Source organism: Pholcus phalangioides, unplaced genomic scaffold (assembly GCF_987345545.1).
Source record: "Pholcus phalangioides strain wild (caught in Gottingen) unplaced genomic scaffold, Ppha-v1.0 ptg000039l_1, whole genome shotgun sequence".
NCBI lineage: Eukaryota > Metazoa > Arthropoda > Arachnida > Araneae > Pholcidae > Pholcus > Pholcus phalangioides.
In genome coordinates, this window is record NW_028301625.1 from 28289185 (window position 1) to 28302806 (window position 13622).

A 13622-nucleotide genomic window follows, 5' to 3' on the forward strand; every position below is an offset into this window, starting at 1 on the left:
TTGGGTTTTTTGGCCGACATGAAGTACAGTTTTCGTCTTTTGGCGTTTCATTTGCACAAGTGGTGAACATTTTCAAGAAATCATTACATAACAGCAGGCAAAAGGCTACTTCTTATGCCTTCTCCTACTTGAGTCTCACTGCCTTGTCAGGATTAGCCTGTTGAGCCAGTCTGTTTTCCCCCATTGGCCGAAGTTGTTCCTAAGGGCTCTGGATAATGCTTGGGTTTCATTCTCATCATTTTTAAAAGAGGAAACCAAGCACTGTTTATTTTCACCCTTTCTTCCTTTCTGTTGAAGCAGTTCTTGTGCTTTTGAATTTTGATTGCTTCCCTAAAAATATGTGGAAAATATCTCATGTCGTTGGATAACACTTGGGTGTTTGTGAAAAGAATTTTGTGGTCCTTGGTCAGGGCATGCTTTGCTATGGCTGACTTTTCCACAAGTGCACAAGATATGGTAAACCCCAGCTGTTTTAGTCTGTCCCGTTGATCTTTTGCTGACCTGAGGCATTCACTTAACTTTTTGGTTGGCTTGAAAATAGTCTTGATGCCAAATTTTCTCAGGTGTCGTCCAATTCTGTCTGTAACTCGAGGAATGTAATGGAGAAACACTTTTAAGGTCGTTGTTTCTTCTACTTTCTGTGAGGCATTTTTTGGATGTATGGCCCTCATTACATCCCCCATAGAGTATCCATTGGCCCGGAAGATCTTAATCAGGTGTAAGTTTTCTTCATCAAAATGTTCTGGCTCACAGATTTTTCTTGCCCTTTCCACTAGAGCTTTGATCATACCTTGCTTCTGGGCAGGATGATGATTAGACTTCCAGTGCAGGTATATGTTCATGTGCATCTTTTTATGGTAAACCGTATGGCACAGTCTGTTACATTTCCCCGTGACAGAACATTTAGAAACGGAAGGGTCCCCTATTCTTCTTTCGTGAATTTGATGTTATGATATATACTGTTCAGATGAACTAGGAACTCTTCAAGTTTTTCCTCTCCATGACTCCATAAAACAAATGTGTCGTCCACATACTGAAACCAGGTTGACGGCTAGTATTGTGCTGTTGCCAAAGCTTGGGCCTCGAATCTTTCCATATAGAAGTTGGCCACAACCGGGCTGATTGGGCTGCCCATGGGCACCCCTTCAGTTTGTTCATAATATTCTACACTCCAACTGAAATATGTAGTTGTGAGACAGGCGTGGAAAGTCCCCAATATCTTTCATGAACAGTTAGGTGATCTAATCCATGACATCTCTTAGCGGTAAATTTGTGAAGAGTGATGTAACTTGACATCAAAACTGACCAATATTTCGTTGGGCTGAAGCACTATATGACTAATCTTTTCTATAAAATACTTGGAGTCCCTGATGAAGTTTTCCGTTCCACCGATGTGTGTCCTCAGCATCGCTGCTAGGTGTTTTGCAAGCTAATATATAGGAGATCCAATGCTGCTCACTATAGGCCATAGAGGAACTTCTGGCTTGTGCACTTTTGGCAATCCATAAATGTGTGGCGGAACTGCCTCTGATTTACACGCAGTTTTCTTGATGTCTTCTATAAGAGAGGATGATTTAATGAGCCGGTTCATCTGACGAAGTATCTGTTGCATCGGATCCCTCTTTAGTTTTCTGTATGTGGCCAGGTCCAACAGGTTCCACATTTTTTCATAATCTTCAGATTTTAAGGTGATCGTGGCGTTTCCCTTGTCAGCATCACCAAGATGTTCTTATCTGCTTTTAAAGATTTGATTGCTTGTATCTCTCCCAGTTTCATGTTTGGCCTAGGCACTTTTGCTCTCTGTAGAATGCAAAATGTTTCAATCCTGACTTCTTCTGCCTGTTCGGTAGAAAGGCTTCGGATCACAGCTTCCACGTTCGTGACGATGTCCTCCATTGGCACAGTTTTTGGCATGGTTGCGAATTTTCCTCTTCTCGATAGCATTGTCGTCTCCTCGGTTGAAAGGTTTCTGTCACTCAAGTTTATAACAGTTCTTGTCATGTCCAGAGTTCGATGACACTTACGTTGCTCAAACTTTTTTTCTGTCGGATGGTTGATGAAAACAATTGGTTCTCCATCTCTCTGTAGGTGATAGCGTTGATCTTATCCCAGTCTTCTTGATCCATTCCAAGACTTGTGCTGTAGAAAATATCTAGTTTTTCATCAACATGAATTAAATCCCATCTAGTGAACCGGATATGTTCACGCAGCAGAGCCTTCTCACAGTGTCAATATGCTTGTTCAGCTTGAGACGAATGAAAGCTTTGGCTCATCAGAAAACAGGCACAACATTTGAGTCCTGACATCGTGTTAGAAAGATCAATGATGACAGTAGGCGTGCTTTCTTCTTCCTGAATTTTTCTAACCGCCGATATAGTTGGCACGTTTCTTCCCCATAGAGGTGTTTAATGAAACAAAAAAGGCTTTCGTGTAAATTAGATGCCCTGACCAAGGACCACAAAATTCTCTTCACAAACACCTAAGTGTTATCCAACGATACGAGATATTTTCCACGTATTTCCAGGGAAGCAATCGAAATTCAAAAGCACAAGAACTGCTTCAACAGAAAGGAAGAAAGGATGAAAATAAACAGTGCTTGGTTTCCCATTTTAAAAATGATGAGAATGAAACCCAAGCATTATACAGAGCCCTTAGGAACAACTTCAGCCAATGGGGAAAAGAGACTGGCTCAACAGGCTAATCCCGACGAGGCAGTGAGACTCAAGCATGGAGAAGATGTAAGTAGTAACCTTTTTCCCACTGTTAAGTAATGATTTCTTGAAAATGTTCGGCACTCGTGTGAACAAAACCAAATATCGAAAGACGAAAACTGTACTCCATGTTGGCCAAAAAACCTGAAAACTTTTAAGCTAAATTATAATTTATACGATGGCCACGAAAGCCTTTTTTGTTTCATCAGAACAACTCTTTTCAATATGATTTGAATGGAGCAAATTGAGGGAAATGATAGCATTTGAAATGTAATGACCAGCGAGTAAAAACATTGCACTGTTGAAAACTTTTCTTAGCAACCTTCTACAAACTGGTGCAGTATGCTCTTTGTACACTTTCTGTTATCAATAAATCTCTCATTGGATATGTTTGTTGTTTTGGTCCCTACAGATGTTCAGGTATTCAATGTGCTTTCTAAGACCCCTGACCACACCATTCCTTATTCTTGAATTCATTTCAAGGAAACTATTGTTATGCTGACCAATAATAACAGTGGAATACAAAGGAAAAATCAACAACTCTGTTTTGGAGAAAAAAAAAACAAAATTGATGGGAGAAAAAATGTTATGATTTTTTTCAGAAATTGACTTTGTATACATCCAAATGACAGTTGGGGTTATAACGAGTTTGGCGCTAAAATGGGTTTTTTACATTATAATCATTACATGGAAAATTCGTTTACTGAAAATTTATGGCGCTAAGCAGGGTTGGTGCTACAATGGGAGGCATTATAAAAGGGTTCGACCGCACTTTTTATAGTTTTTGTAATAATAGAAAGAAACAAAAGTTAATATACATAATAGAAATATGATACTTAGACTTTCCAATCAGTTTTGTACATGATCTGTATTGAATGCAACAAAAAAATAGTTTTCATTTCACATGAAATCAAATTCATTCTCTCATCTTTTTTGCAGAACTACATATCCTTGGCTTTAAAAGATGCACGTATTGAAGCTAGATTGAACAGCGAAAGCAGTGGTGAAGTTTCAATGGTATCTGACCGTACACTTGGTACTGCTTTATACCATAATGTTGCAATATTACGCAAAAATAGAAGGTTTGTAATATTATTTTAAAATTGATTTTTATATGCAACCAAACGCATTTTTAAATGGAGAATTTTTTAAAAAAATACTCTTAGTTCCAATTACAGGGCATACCTGAAAATAACCAGAATTGCCTTATGGTATGCATCCATAGCATGCGGTTCTGCTGCTAGTTAAGTGTAAAGCCACTCCTCCTGAGCCAATGTGCTGTTGCTTGGGAAGGTTGTGTTTGGCATCCATGAATTTTTTTATGGGAGCTGTTTAGCCTGTTCCTTGTTTTTGGTCATGGCAGCCTGGTGGTGCAAGCAGCACAAACTGTTGGGAATGTTAAAAAAAGCTTACAGGGGGATGGTACTATGCGTAAAACTCAAGTGTGCGAATGGTTTTACTATTTCAAAGAAGGTGAAATGTCTACTAACGACCAACCATGCTGTGGACAATCTTTAACTTCCTGAATTTCTTGTGCAACTTTCCATTTTTTATGTGAGAGGGTTAGTGCATAAAGAATTCTTTCCTCAAAGTCGGACTATTAACCAGGCTTTCCAATTGAAGGTGTTGAGAAGATTGCATTACAGTGTGCAACAGAAAAGACTCGATTTGTGAGAGATCGGCAACTGGTTTTCCCATCATGGCAATGCTCCATTTCATACAGCACTCACAGTGCACCTATTTTTAATATGAAACAGTATTACTAATGGGTTTTCTTCCTCCTGTCCAGGGGTGGGTTTTTCAGGTGAAAAACTGTTTTTTAACATGGTAAGCATCGAAAACTGCTTTAAACTGTCAAAAACCAAAAGTCAAAACTAAATGAATGCTTCTGGATAATATTTTGATCACAATAGGTATAACATGATGAGAAACTTTTTTCTTATTACTCCCAGTATCATACTATATCTTTAGTATATCAGACTATCATCGGTTTGATATACTAAGGATATAGAGTGCTGCTATTTTTAAACAATAATTTATTACAATAATTAAAACAAAATATGAATAATAATTCACAATTTTGGATTTTTTGACATAAAAAGAATCTAGAACATATAATATATAATTTTATGTTTCATTTTATCTAAACTACTGGGTTCTTGTGTTCAATTTATGAAATAAAAAATAGATCTGCTTATTCAAAATATGTGTGATCAGTTTTTGACCTGAGAAGCTATCTCAGTATTAAAAACGATCAAAAACTTATTGTCAATGTTGTCAAATAGTTTTTTAACCTGCTATAGATATGTTAAATAACAGAAAACATACTTTTATGCTGATTAAAGTGTTTTATATTTTGAACTGCCGTATAATTTTGAATATGTTGATATATATCCTTCCTACTTATGACGTATGTGTGAGTAAATAATTATAACCAGAATATTCAACCAAGTAAGACACATATTTAATACAAATTTAAACACTTAAAATGGGAGAAAACCATCGAGCTTATAGTACTGGAGGGAGCATCCAGCCACCGCGACGGCAGCGACATTGAATGCAAGGGAATCATGTGACTGTGAAAACATAGTTTCTGCCTAGTAATTTCCCCATAGAAATGTACAGTTCGGTCTCTAAATACTGTATCATAGCTGCCAACTTTTGAAAATGAAAATTCGGGAGATTTTCGCGCAAACCCGTATGTTATGCTTAAACCACTCCCTAATAAATACAATAGGGATTTTTCAAATAAAATAGGGATTTTCCAAACATAAAAGTTAAAGCGTAGGGAATAAAATCCCTACTCAAAAACTGAAGTCAAATTAAAATAGGGATTTTACACACATGGAAGTTAAACCCTTGGAAATAAAATTCCTACGCAAAAAACAAGTGAAATTGGAGGCCAAAACTTCAATGATGTAAAAATAAATATTGTGTTCAATCAGAAACGCTGCGAACAAACATTCTGTGCGAATGCCCCCAAAATCATCGGAAGATGAAGGAAAGCACCGTCAATTTTTGAAGAACACTGAATTTTTGTGACACTTGTTTGTATTTTTTTTCATTTCACATGAGTGATGATGTCACTCTTTCCACCATGACCGATGTTTATTTCCGTAACACAACTTGTACAAAAAGGAAAAGTCGGTCCTCTTCTGGAACGTTTGATGAAAGGAAATTCATTGGAATAAGTATCTTTAAAATTGATTAAATATGTTTTTGCTTATCAGTATTCATGCTTTGATATATCGTACGTATGTAACTTCAACAAAAGAAATTTTGACCATATGCACGTCACTATAATCTTCGATTATTATCCTGGACTATTGGCTGCTAAGCCATTTCCCTGCACGATAAGACAAACAACTTTCTTGTTACCATCAGAGGGTTTGTAAAACTTCCTGAAAAAGGGAATTTCCCCATTTACGACGTGTGACGTCATTTCGAAAGGGAAAAAAAAGGGCTTCATGCCCGACCAGAAATTCCTTAGGGACTGTTTTCATAAGCGGGGATTTTTTTTAATGAAGTAGGTAATTTTTAGGGACAATTAGGGATTTTTGTGATTTTCATAAAAATTCGGGAGATTTAAGAACTTTTCGGGAGGTCGAGCGATGAAGCTAAAATTCGGGAGATTCCCGAAAAATTCGGGAGACTTGGCAGCTATGCTGTATTTTAAAGATTTAAAAAAAGATAGAGAACTCATCTAAAGATGAAAAAAATATTGAATTATTTATTTCATTAATACTGGAATAACTTATTTTGTTAATGCTGAAAAATTTCTTTCATCAATTCTGGACTGTTCCTTCATTAATTCTGGAATTTTCTTTCAATAATGTTGGAGTTATCTCCTTTATTAATTATTATTTCTTTCATTAATTCCAGAATTATCTTTCATTAATGCTGAAGTTATCACTTTCATTTATTTTGGAACTGAAATTATCTCTTTCATTAAGTCTAGAATTTTTCTTTCATTAATTTTAGAAATTGCCGAAAATTAAGAAAACTTTAATTTTTTCAAGTTAGAAATTTCAATCTAAAAAAGACTGTAGCTTATTTAACATCTCTTGCTCCAAAAATTCATACATCATCCATGCTTCTCTGTGACTTTTGTAGTCCACAGTTTCCAGATTCCAAAAAATGGAAAGTGACCCAACGCCCAGGGTATGAGGAAGTATTTCCAACCAACAAGTAACAAAAAAACAATGAAACGAAAAATTGTCGAAGTATATGAGAGAAATTTTGTGAAAATTTATCAACTGGCTAATCCATGGGAAATTTCAAAAAACTTTCGGACACATGTCAAAATCTGACTGTCACAAAGTTATACTATAAACAGGGGTAACTTTGTGACTTTATTTAGTGAAATATTACATACCAAAATAATAATTAATTAAAAGGCTCATTCATAATTAAGAGATGAGTAATGATTATGAGAGAGAAAGATCAATAACATGTTTTTAAAAAATATTGATATTTTCACCTAGAAACCTTACATCATAGTTTCTCAAATTTATTGATTCATCGCCTCCAGGGCCGGATTAACCATTAAGCAAAATAAGCACGTGCGTAGGGCTTCAGGAGAAAAGGGGCACCACAAAAAATTATCAAACAGTTCATTTTTTAAAAATGAAAAAAAAAGTTTTCCCAGCAGTAGGAAATCTTAAAATTTTGAGAGCACTTGATTGTACAGCTGAAGATTTTTATCAAAAGGTTGGCCGAGGCCAAAACTACAAGAGGGCAGGGAGGGTCTGTTTCCCGGGCGTTGGACTGGCAAGGTTGTCGAGTTTATTCTCTTTAGTTAAAATTTACAGGGGGGGGGTGCAAAAATACACACAAATATCATAAAATAATAATGTTGGTACACACCTCCAAACGACAGTAAATTTTTGTTTCCAGTTGCGGCCCTAAGGTCCACACAAAAGCAGAGAAATCAAGTTGATTTCAAGCACGAACTTGCTTAAATGCTCAGTTTTCTGATTGACATTTTGTTTTGTTTCCATAAAGTAAGCCCGAAGCTGTCTCAACAGCATTAACCCCCTCAGGTGAGGTAAAACAAATATTTCGGAGGCCCCCATCTATCTATATACCTGTCTACCACACAATTAGCATACTAATTCTCTCCACAACTTTAACCAGATCAAATTGTTATGAAGCCTTCCCTTCACTCAAATCTTTCCAGTCGTGACATCACACACACACCCCAGAAAAAACGAGTCATCTGAACCCCCCCCCCCCCTTCGCATCACCTGCTTACCAATTTGCATATTTATCCTACTTCATATGGGTTAATACGGCTCTCTCTGATCGCCTCCCCTTCTTCAAAAAAATTTCCTTCTCATCAGCCCCCAACCCACACCTGCCCATAGGGTCCTATACTAAACCCAAAGCTTCTATTTCCCCCTAGACCTTTTCATCGCCCCCAAAAAGGTGATATTGCCCACTGTGAGAATACTGCTTTACATGAACATGAAAAACTGTCTCAAAGTAGCCTTGGTTTACAGTATATGCTCTATCTGTTGGAAATTAGTCAGTAGTTTTGTGAAATATTGGGATGCTGGAAACTATTTTTCCATTAAACGTGTGGTTGTTTTTATTGAATAAATATATATTTTTTTATTTTAGGTTACTTTTACGTGTAGATGATGAAGAAGAAGCTGAAATTCGTCTTCCTAGGGGTGTAAAAGATATGCTTGCTTTGAAAAAGGGTGGGCTGTTCTTTGGTGGTGTAAAAAAGGAAATAACATTAAAACAAAACATGGCTGCAAGCATTCTACCATTTGTAGGTGTAATACAAGATGTCATTATCAATGAAAGGTTGTATGCTCATTTCTTGAGAGAATATATCTTTTTGAAACTATATAACTACCTTAAATCATACGAGTTAAAAATATATTTATTCTCTAGATAGTTTTATGTTGAAAATCCACAAAATAATTTGACTTTTTTTTTATATTTGTTCACAGTACTTTTTTTTCAATTCAAATTAGTTGGTTGTTACAAAAATCGAGGGTGGGAACTCTACACCAAAATTAACATCCTGCACCAATATTGTATTTTCGTATTTTTCTGTGCTAAATAATGCTTGTATGTGATTTTTTTTGTGTCTTTGAGCTCCGTGAAATACTTTTATACCTGCCTTGTATGTGTCAATGCCAAGCTTCACTGACTGTTTCATATTCAGGAAAAGGAGAGAGATGCCTAAGAATTTCCTTCCCCGTGTGCTGCAAAACGATTCTTTCCCAGAGAGCGTGTTTTATACCCCACCATACTTTAGCATGACTCTCCCCTACCCAAACATCTTCCATAGCTCAGCTGGACAAATCTATTACCCAACATGCGTGGGGCATATGAAAATTCTGCTCGGGTATATATATTTTTGGACCACATGCCCGATGTTGGCATGTAAAAAAATCCGAAAAATAAGGGAAGTAAATTCTGAGAGTTCATATAAATCAGAAATGCAAAATATATATATATACTGTATAATTACGTACAGAGATCCCGTTGATATGCTCTAGTGGGACAAACACCTGGAATTTCGGAAAAAGATGAATAAAAATTTGGTTCATGTGTCCTATGGAACGCGTTTTCTAGTAGTAGACACAGAAAGTGAAAGAATCTAGTTATAAGCTCGTAAATTAATCTTTTTTTTTTCAATGAATCTTTGGATTGAACATATTTTTAGAAATAATTATTTATTTGCTTCACAGAGATACCAGTGAATGATGGGGGTTCTTCCACTGTTTCCTGTAAATTCTCGAGAGCCTTATAATAATTGTTATCCATGGTTAACAAAAGTGTATCATCTGCATATGTTATGGGGGGCTTTGCCCCCCAAAGCATATGTTATATGCTTTGGGGGGGGCAGGCATGTCATTTATGTATATGACATACAATTTTGGGCAGAAACAACTTCCCTGGGGTACTGATGCCCTAATCTTCCGAAGGGAGGAGGTTGCGTTGCCTACCTGCACTCTGAATTTTCTCCCCGAAAGGTAGCTTCAAATAAAATATATGAATTCAGAGTGATAATTTGCATCAATTAATTCTGAGAACGAGAACCTCCCCGCTTTGAAAATACACTAAAAATGGTATAGTGTATATATATATGTACAAATATATATATACATGTGTTTTGCACCTCCTCCCCCCGGAAAAAGTTGAAATGACGGCCCTGGGATTATCAGAAGCAGAAATTCGTACATTCCATGTTCCGAAAATAAACTTTTCTGCTAAGCACTACTCGGAACTAATTGAATGGGATTAAGTGCGAGCGACTGAACCACCTATTATAAAAAATCAGGAAATGGACCCACAAAATTTATCTGAACCTGCTTTTCCATCTATACTAAATTTTCTGTGTCACACAAGCAGTTGAACGTGTAATGTATCACAGCTTTGGGTCACTTGTTACAGATGTCCAGATAATCCCCCCTAGTTAACTAGCTAACGAATGCTAGGTCCTTCCCTCGGGCGAAGATCCGGTTGTGTCAGTATGACTTTTTGTGCTTAAGTTCAAAGTATGTGATTACTCATTGTAAAGAAATAATTGTTTTCATTTACCTTGTTTAATTAACAGAGGGCAGCGGACTTCCGCTGGTTACGTATAATCCATTGTCTTGGTCTCACCCTCAATAGCCTTACCAATATTGTGGGTAAAGTCCGGCCGGCTTCCTCCATGATTATCGAACTGTTGTCAACCAAAAATACAGAATATCCGAAATAATTGTTATTGTGTTTGAATATGCAAATCAAAGCATTTATCATAGTTTTCCCAATATGCTGGAGGAAATGTGTTCTTTCAGTGCATCGTTTTGTTTTATAGTAACCGAACAGGTTTGTTCTCGGTTACTATAAGTAGGCCTGGATAAACCAGAAGTGTTGCATTCAATCTTCTAATTAATTGAATGGGATCAAGTGCGAGAGACTGAACCACCTATTATAAAAAATCAGGAAATGGAACAGCTCAAACAGTTCGTTCTACTCCCTCCACTCAGTGGGGTTGATGGGTGACTAACCCCCTACTAACTAGTTGATGTTGTTGTGATGTCACTAATGTCGTAAAAAGGTGATTTCCTAAGCTAAGCTACTCCAACTGTTCTGGGTAGTTGTTTCAAATATAATCTTCTAGTCAACCAATAGTCATTTATCATGCATTCTAGTGAGTTGGAAAGTGGTTCCTTGAAAGGGTCAGGTGATCCTTAAAATGATACGTCAGTCTGCAGCTATGTACAACTAGGTCTTCAACGTAGTGCCAATGATCATTAGCATGTTTTGTCGATGGGTGTGATTCAACGAATTCTTCAAGTGGTGCTCTGAATCCTATACATTTCGAGGTGAGCTTCCTTGAGTGGTCAACATCATTCGCCTCGCCGGAAAATGGGACACTTTGTTCTCGACGTAGGACTTACGAGTTGTTTTACAATGTCTCGCTGATAATAGGAGTTGATCCTCAGCTGTATTGGGTGAGAATTTGTTGTTTTGTGAATCAGTGTAGTTATCGATTTCAGAACTAACATGTTATCTATTGAACTCTAACGTGTAACTTGTTCAAAGTATGTTGAAGCAATAAATGTTTTGATCTAGAACTTGCCTAGTTCACTTATTGCCTGTTGAGTTAATTGGATCCTTGAATCATGGGACTGTAGCATATAAATACGCAACTGAAGCATCTCTTGCTGTATCAACAACCAAGAGTTGTGAAGGCTTCATTCAAGCCAGAATAAAATCGAGGAGTACTCTTCATTAGTTTGAAAAAAAGCAGACTATTTTGCAAAAAAGTGAAATGTAATAACAGTGTGGTAACAGAGGAAGCAATAGGGGCATTCTCCTGACACCTATATCGTCAAACTATGTTTTTTTGTTCTTTTAATTTGGAACATGGTTACAGTTTTGGCGCCACCCCTTCCCCCCCCAAAAGGGTTTATTTTCAACTCCTTTTATCACTCACTATATTCGGAGTGCTTGAAAAATTCTCCTTTGAACTGCTGCAATGCTGCGTATTTGCTTGTCAGTTATTATTTATATATAGAACTCTTAACTTGTGAGTATTTTTCTCTGGGTTTATATACAGGGTGATTATAAAAAAACTATCCCGACATGTGGGCCCCTAACTATCATACCATTCACAGAAACTGAATGAAATTTTGGCATAAGGTATTTTGATGTATGCGCTCAAGAATGATATGGAAAACAACAGTGTCACTCTAACAGTTACGGTTACAGTGAGAACATTTCGAAAATATCAAATGGCAACACCAAGTTTTTTGTATTGGAATGTGATCTCCATTGTGAAAAACCCCAAATAGCGTTCGAACGGCAACTGTAGCATGAAAATCACCGGCGGTAGATAGGCTAAAAGTGAGGACAACCAATAAGGACAGAGAAGCAGCATAAAATAAAGCATTTTATTGTGTTTCACAAATTTTCCACATGACCTTGTGGAGGACTAATCAGGCTGGGATCTCAGCCGAAGAAACGGTGTGACGAATGAAACAAACATTAATGCTCTGGTGCACGGCAAAGTCCTTTTTACTTTTTCCTTGCCTAGCTCCGGGGATTTTCGTGCTACAGGTGCCATTCCAACGCTATTTAGTGTTTTTCAGTATGGAGATCACATTCCAATACAAAAAACTTGGTGTTGCCATTTGATATTTTCGAAATGTTCTCACTGTAACCGTAACTGTTAGAGTGACACTGTTGTTTTCCATATCATTCTTGAGCGCATACATCAAAATACCTTATGCCAAAATTTCATTCAGTTTCTGTGAATGGTATGATAGTTAGGGGCCCATATGTCGGGATAGTTTTTTTAAAATCACCCCGTATATATATATATATATATATTCAGTTCTGCCTCATGTACTGAATATCTTTTAAATTAAGTGTTTTTTTATTTGTTTTTTTATTGCTTTTTAAAAATCATCAATTTGGTTTATGTTTAAAAAGATGTTTATAATGTGTACTTAGAAAAGTCTTTTGCTCGACCTTTAGGGTCTGTGAGGAGCCTTAAGATATTAAATTATTTTCCTAGATTTTGGTATAACTTCTTAAAACCTTGAAAGACATCTTTTGAATATTAAGGCAACATCAATTTCCAAAAAAAAACAACCCTTTTTCGTTCCACCCTTTTGTGTATGTCAGCGCTACCTATCGGCTGTTTTTGAGTTATTTTTTTCCATCTTAAAAAAATTCCAGTGACCTGGCAATGCTAACCCTGCAAACCGTTTTTTCAGTTATTTTTCCAATTTTAATGAATTTTTAAAGTTTCTACGGAATTTTTGCCCACCCTGTATGTTTATATGAGTAAATAAAAATTACATCAAAATTATTTAGTCATCCATACGAAAATAACAAACAAAGTTTTTGAGTTTTGTTGATTGGTGCCACACATCTTGTGGCACCATTTGAAGCATTTGGAACACTTTATCAGTTTTAATATAATTATAAAGTCATATTTCTTTGTTTATTTTTGGGAGGTTTTGGTGATGATGTTCCAGGCTGATATTCATCTTCGATGATGAGACTTTGGCCTTTGATTAGAATTGTTTCTTCTTATGTTCTTCCACCATTTAGTTCTTTTCCATAGAGAATTTTAGATAAATACTGCATTTCTTTTACAAAGAAACGTTTACTTTCTCTTTATTTCTATGCTTAATTTATACAAATATTGTGTATATGTCTTATTTCATAAGGGTCATTCAAGTATTATGTCAGCATATTTTTAGCTATTTTTGACACCCCCGTCAGCAAAATTAAGTGAGCTCTGCTTCACCTTCTACTGCATATTATTGGAATTAGAGGTGTAGTCAGGGCTGGTGTCCTCCCCTCCCCAAGATGATCATTTATTTTTACAAAAAATTAAAATATTGAAAGAAATTACCTTTATTATTTTATATGTTATTATAATCA

The 13622-nt window shown here is 36.3% G+C and overlaps 1 protein-coding gene across 2 annotated transcripts in view; it reads left to right on the top strand.

Annotated features, from left to right (window-relative positions):
• LOC149065787 (laminin subunit alpha-1-like) overlaps nt 1-13622 on the top strand; it is a 438052-nt gene that overhangs the window by 375582 nt on the left and 48848 nt on the right. For both annotated transcript variants that reach the window (XM_089253835.1, XM_089253836.1), the window contains 2 exons: nt 3651-3793; nt 8334-8525. In XM_089253835.1, coding sequence (XP_089109961.1) covers nt 3651-3793; nt 8334-8525 — 335 coding nt within the window. The remainder of the gene's footprint in view (nt 1-3650; nt 3794-8333; nt 8526-13622) is intronic.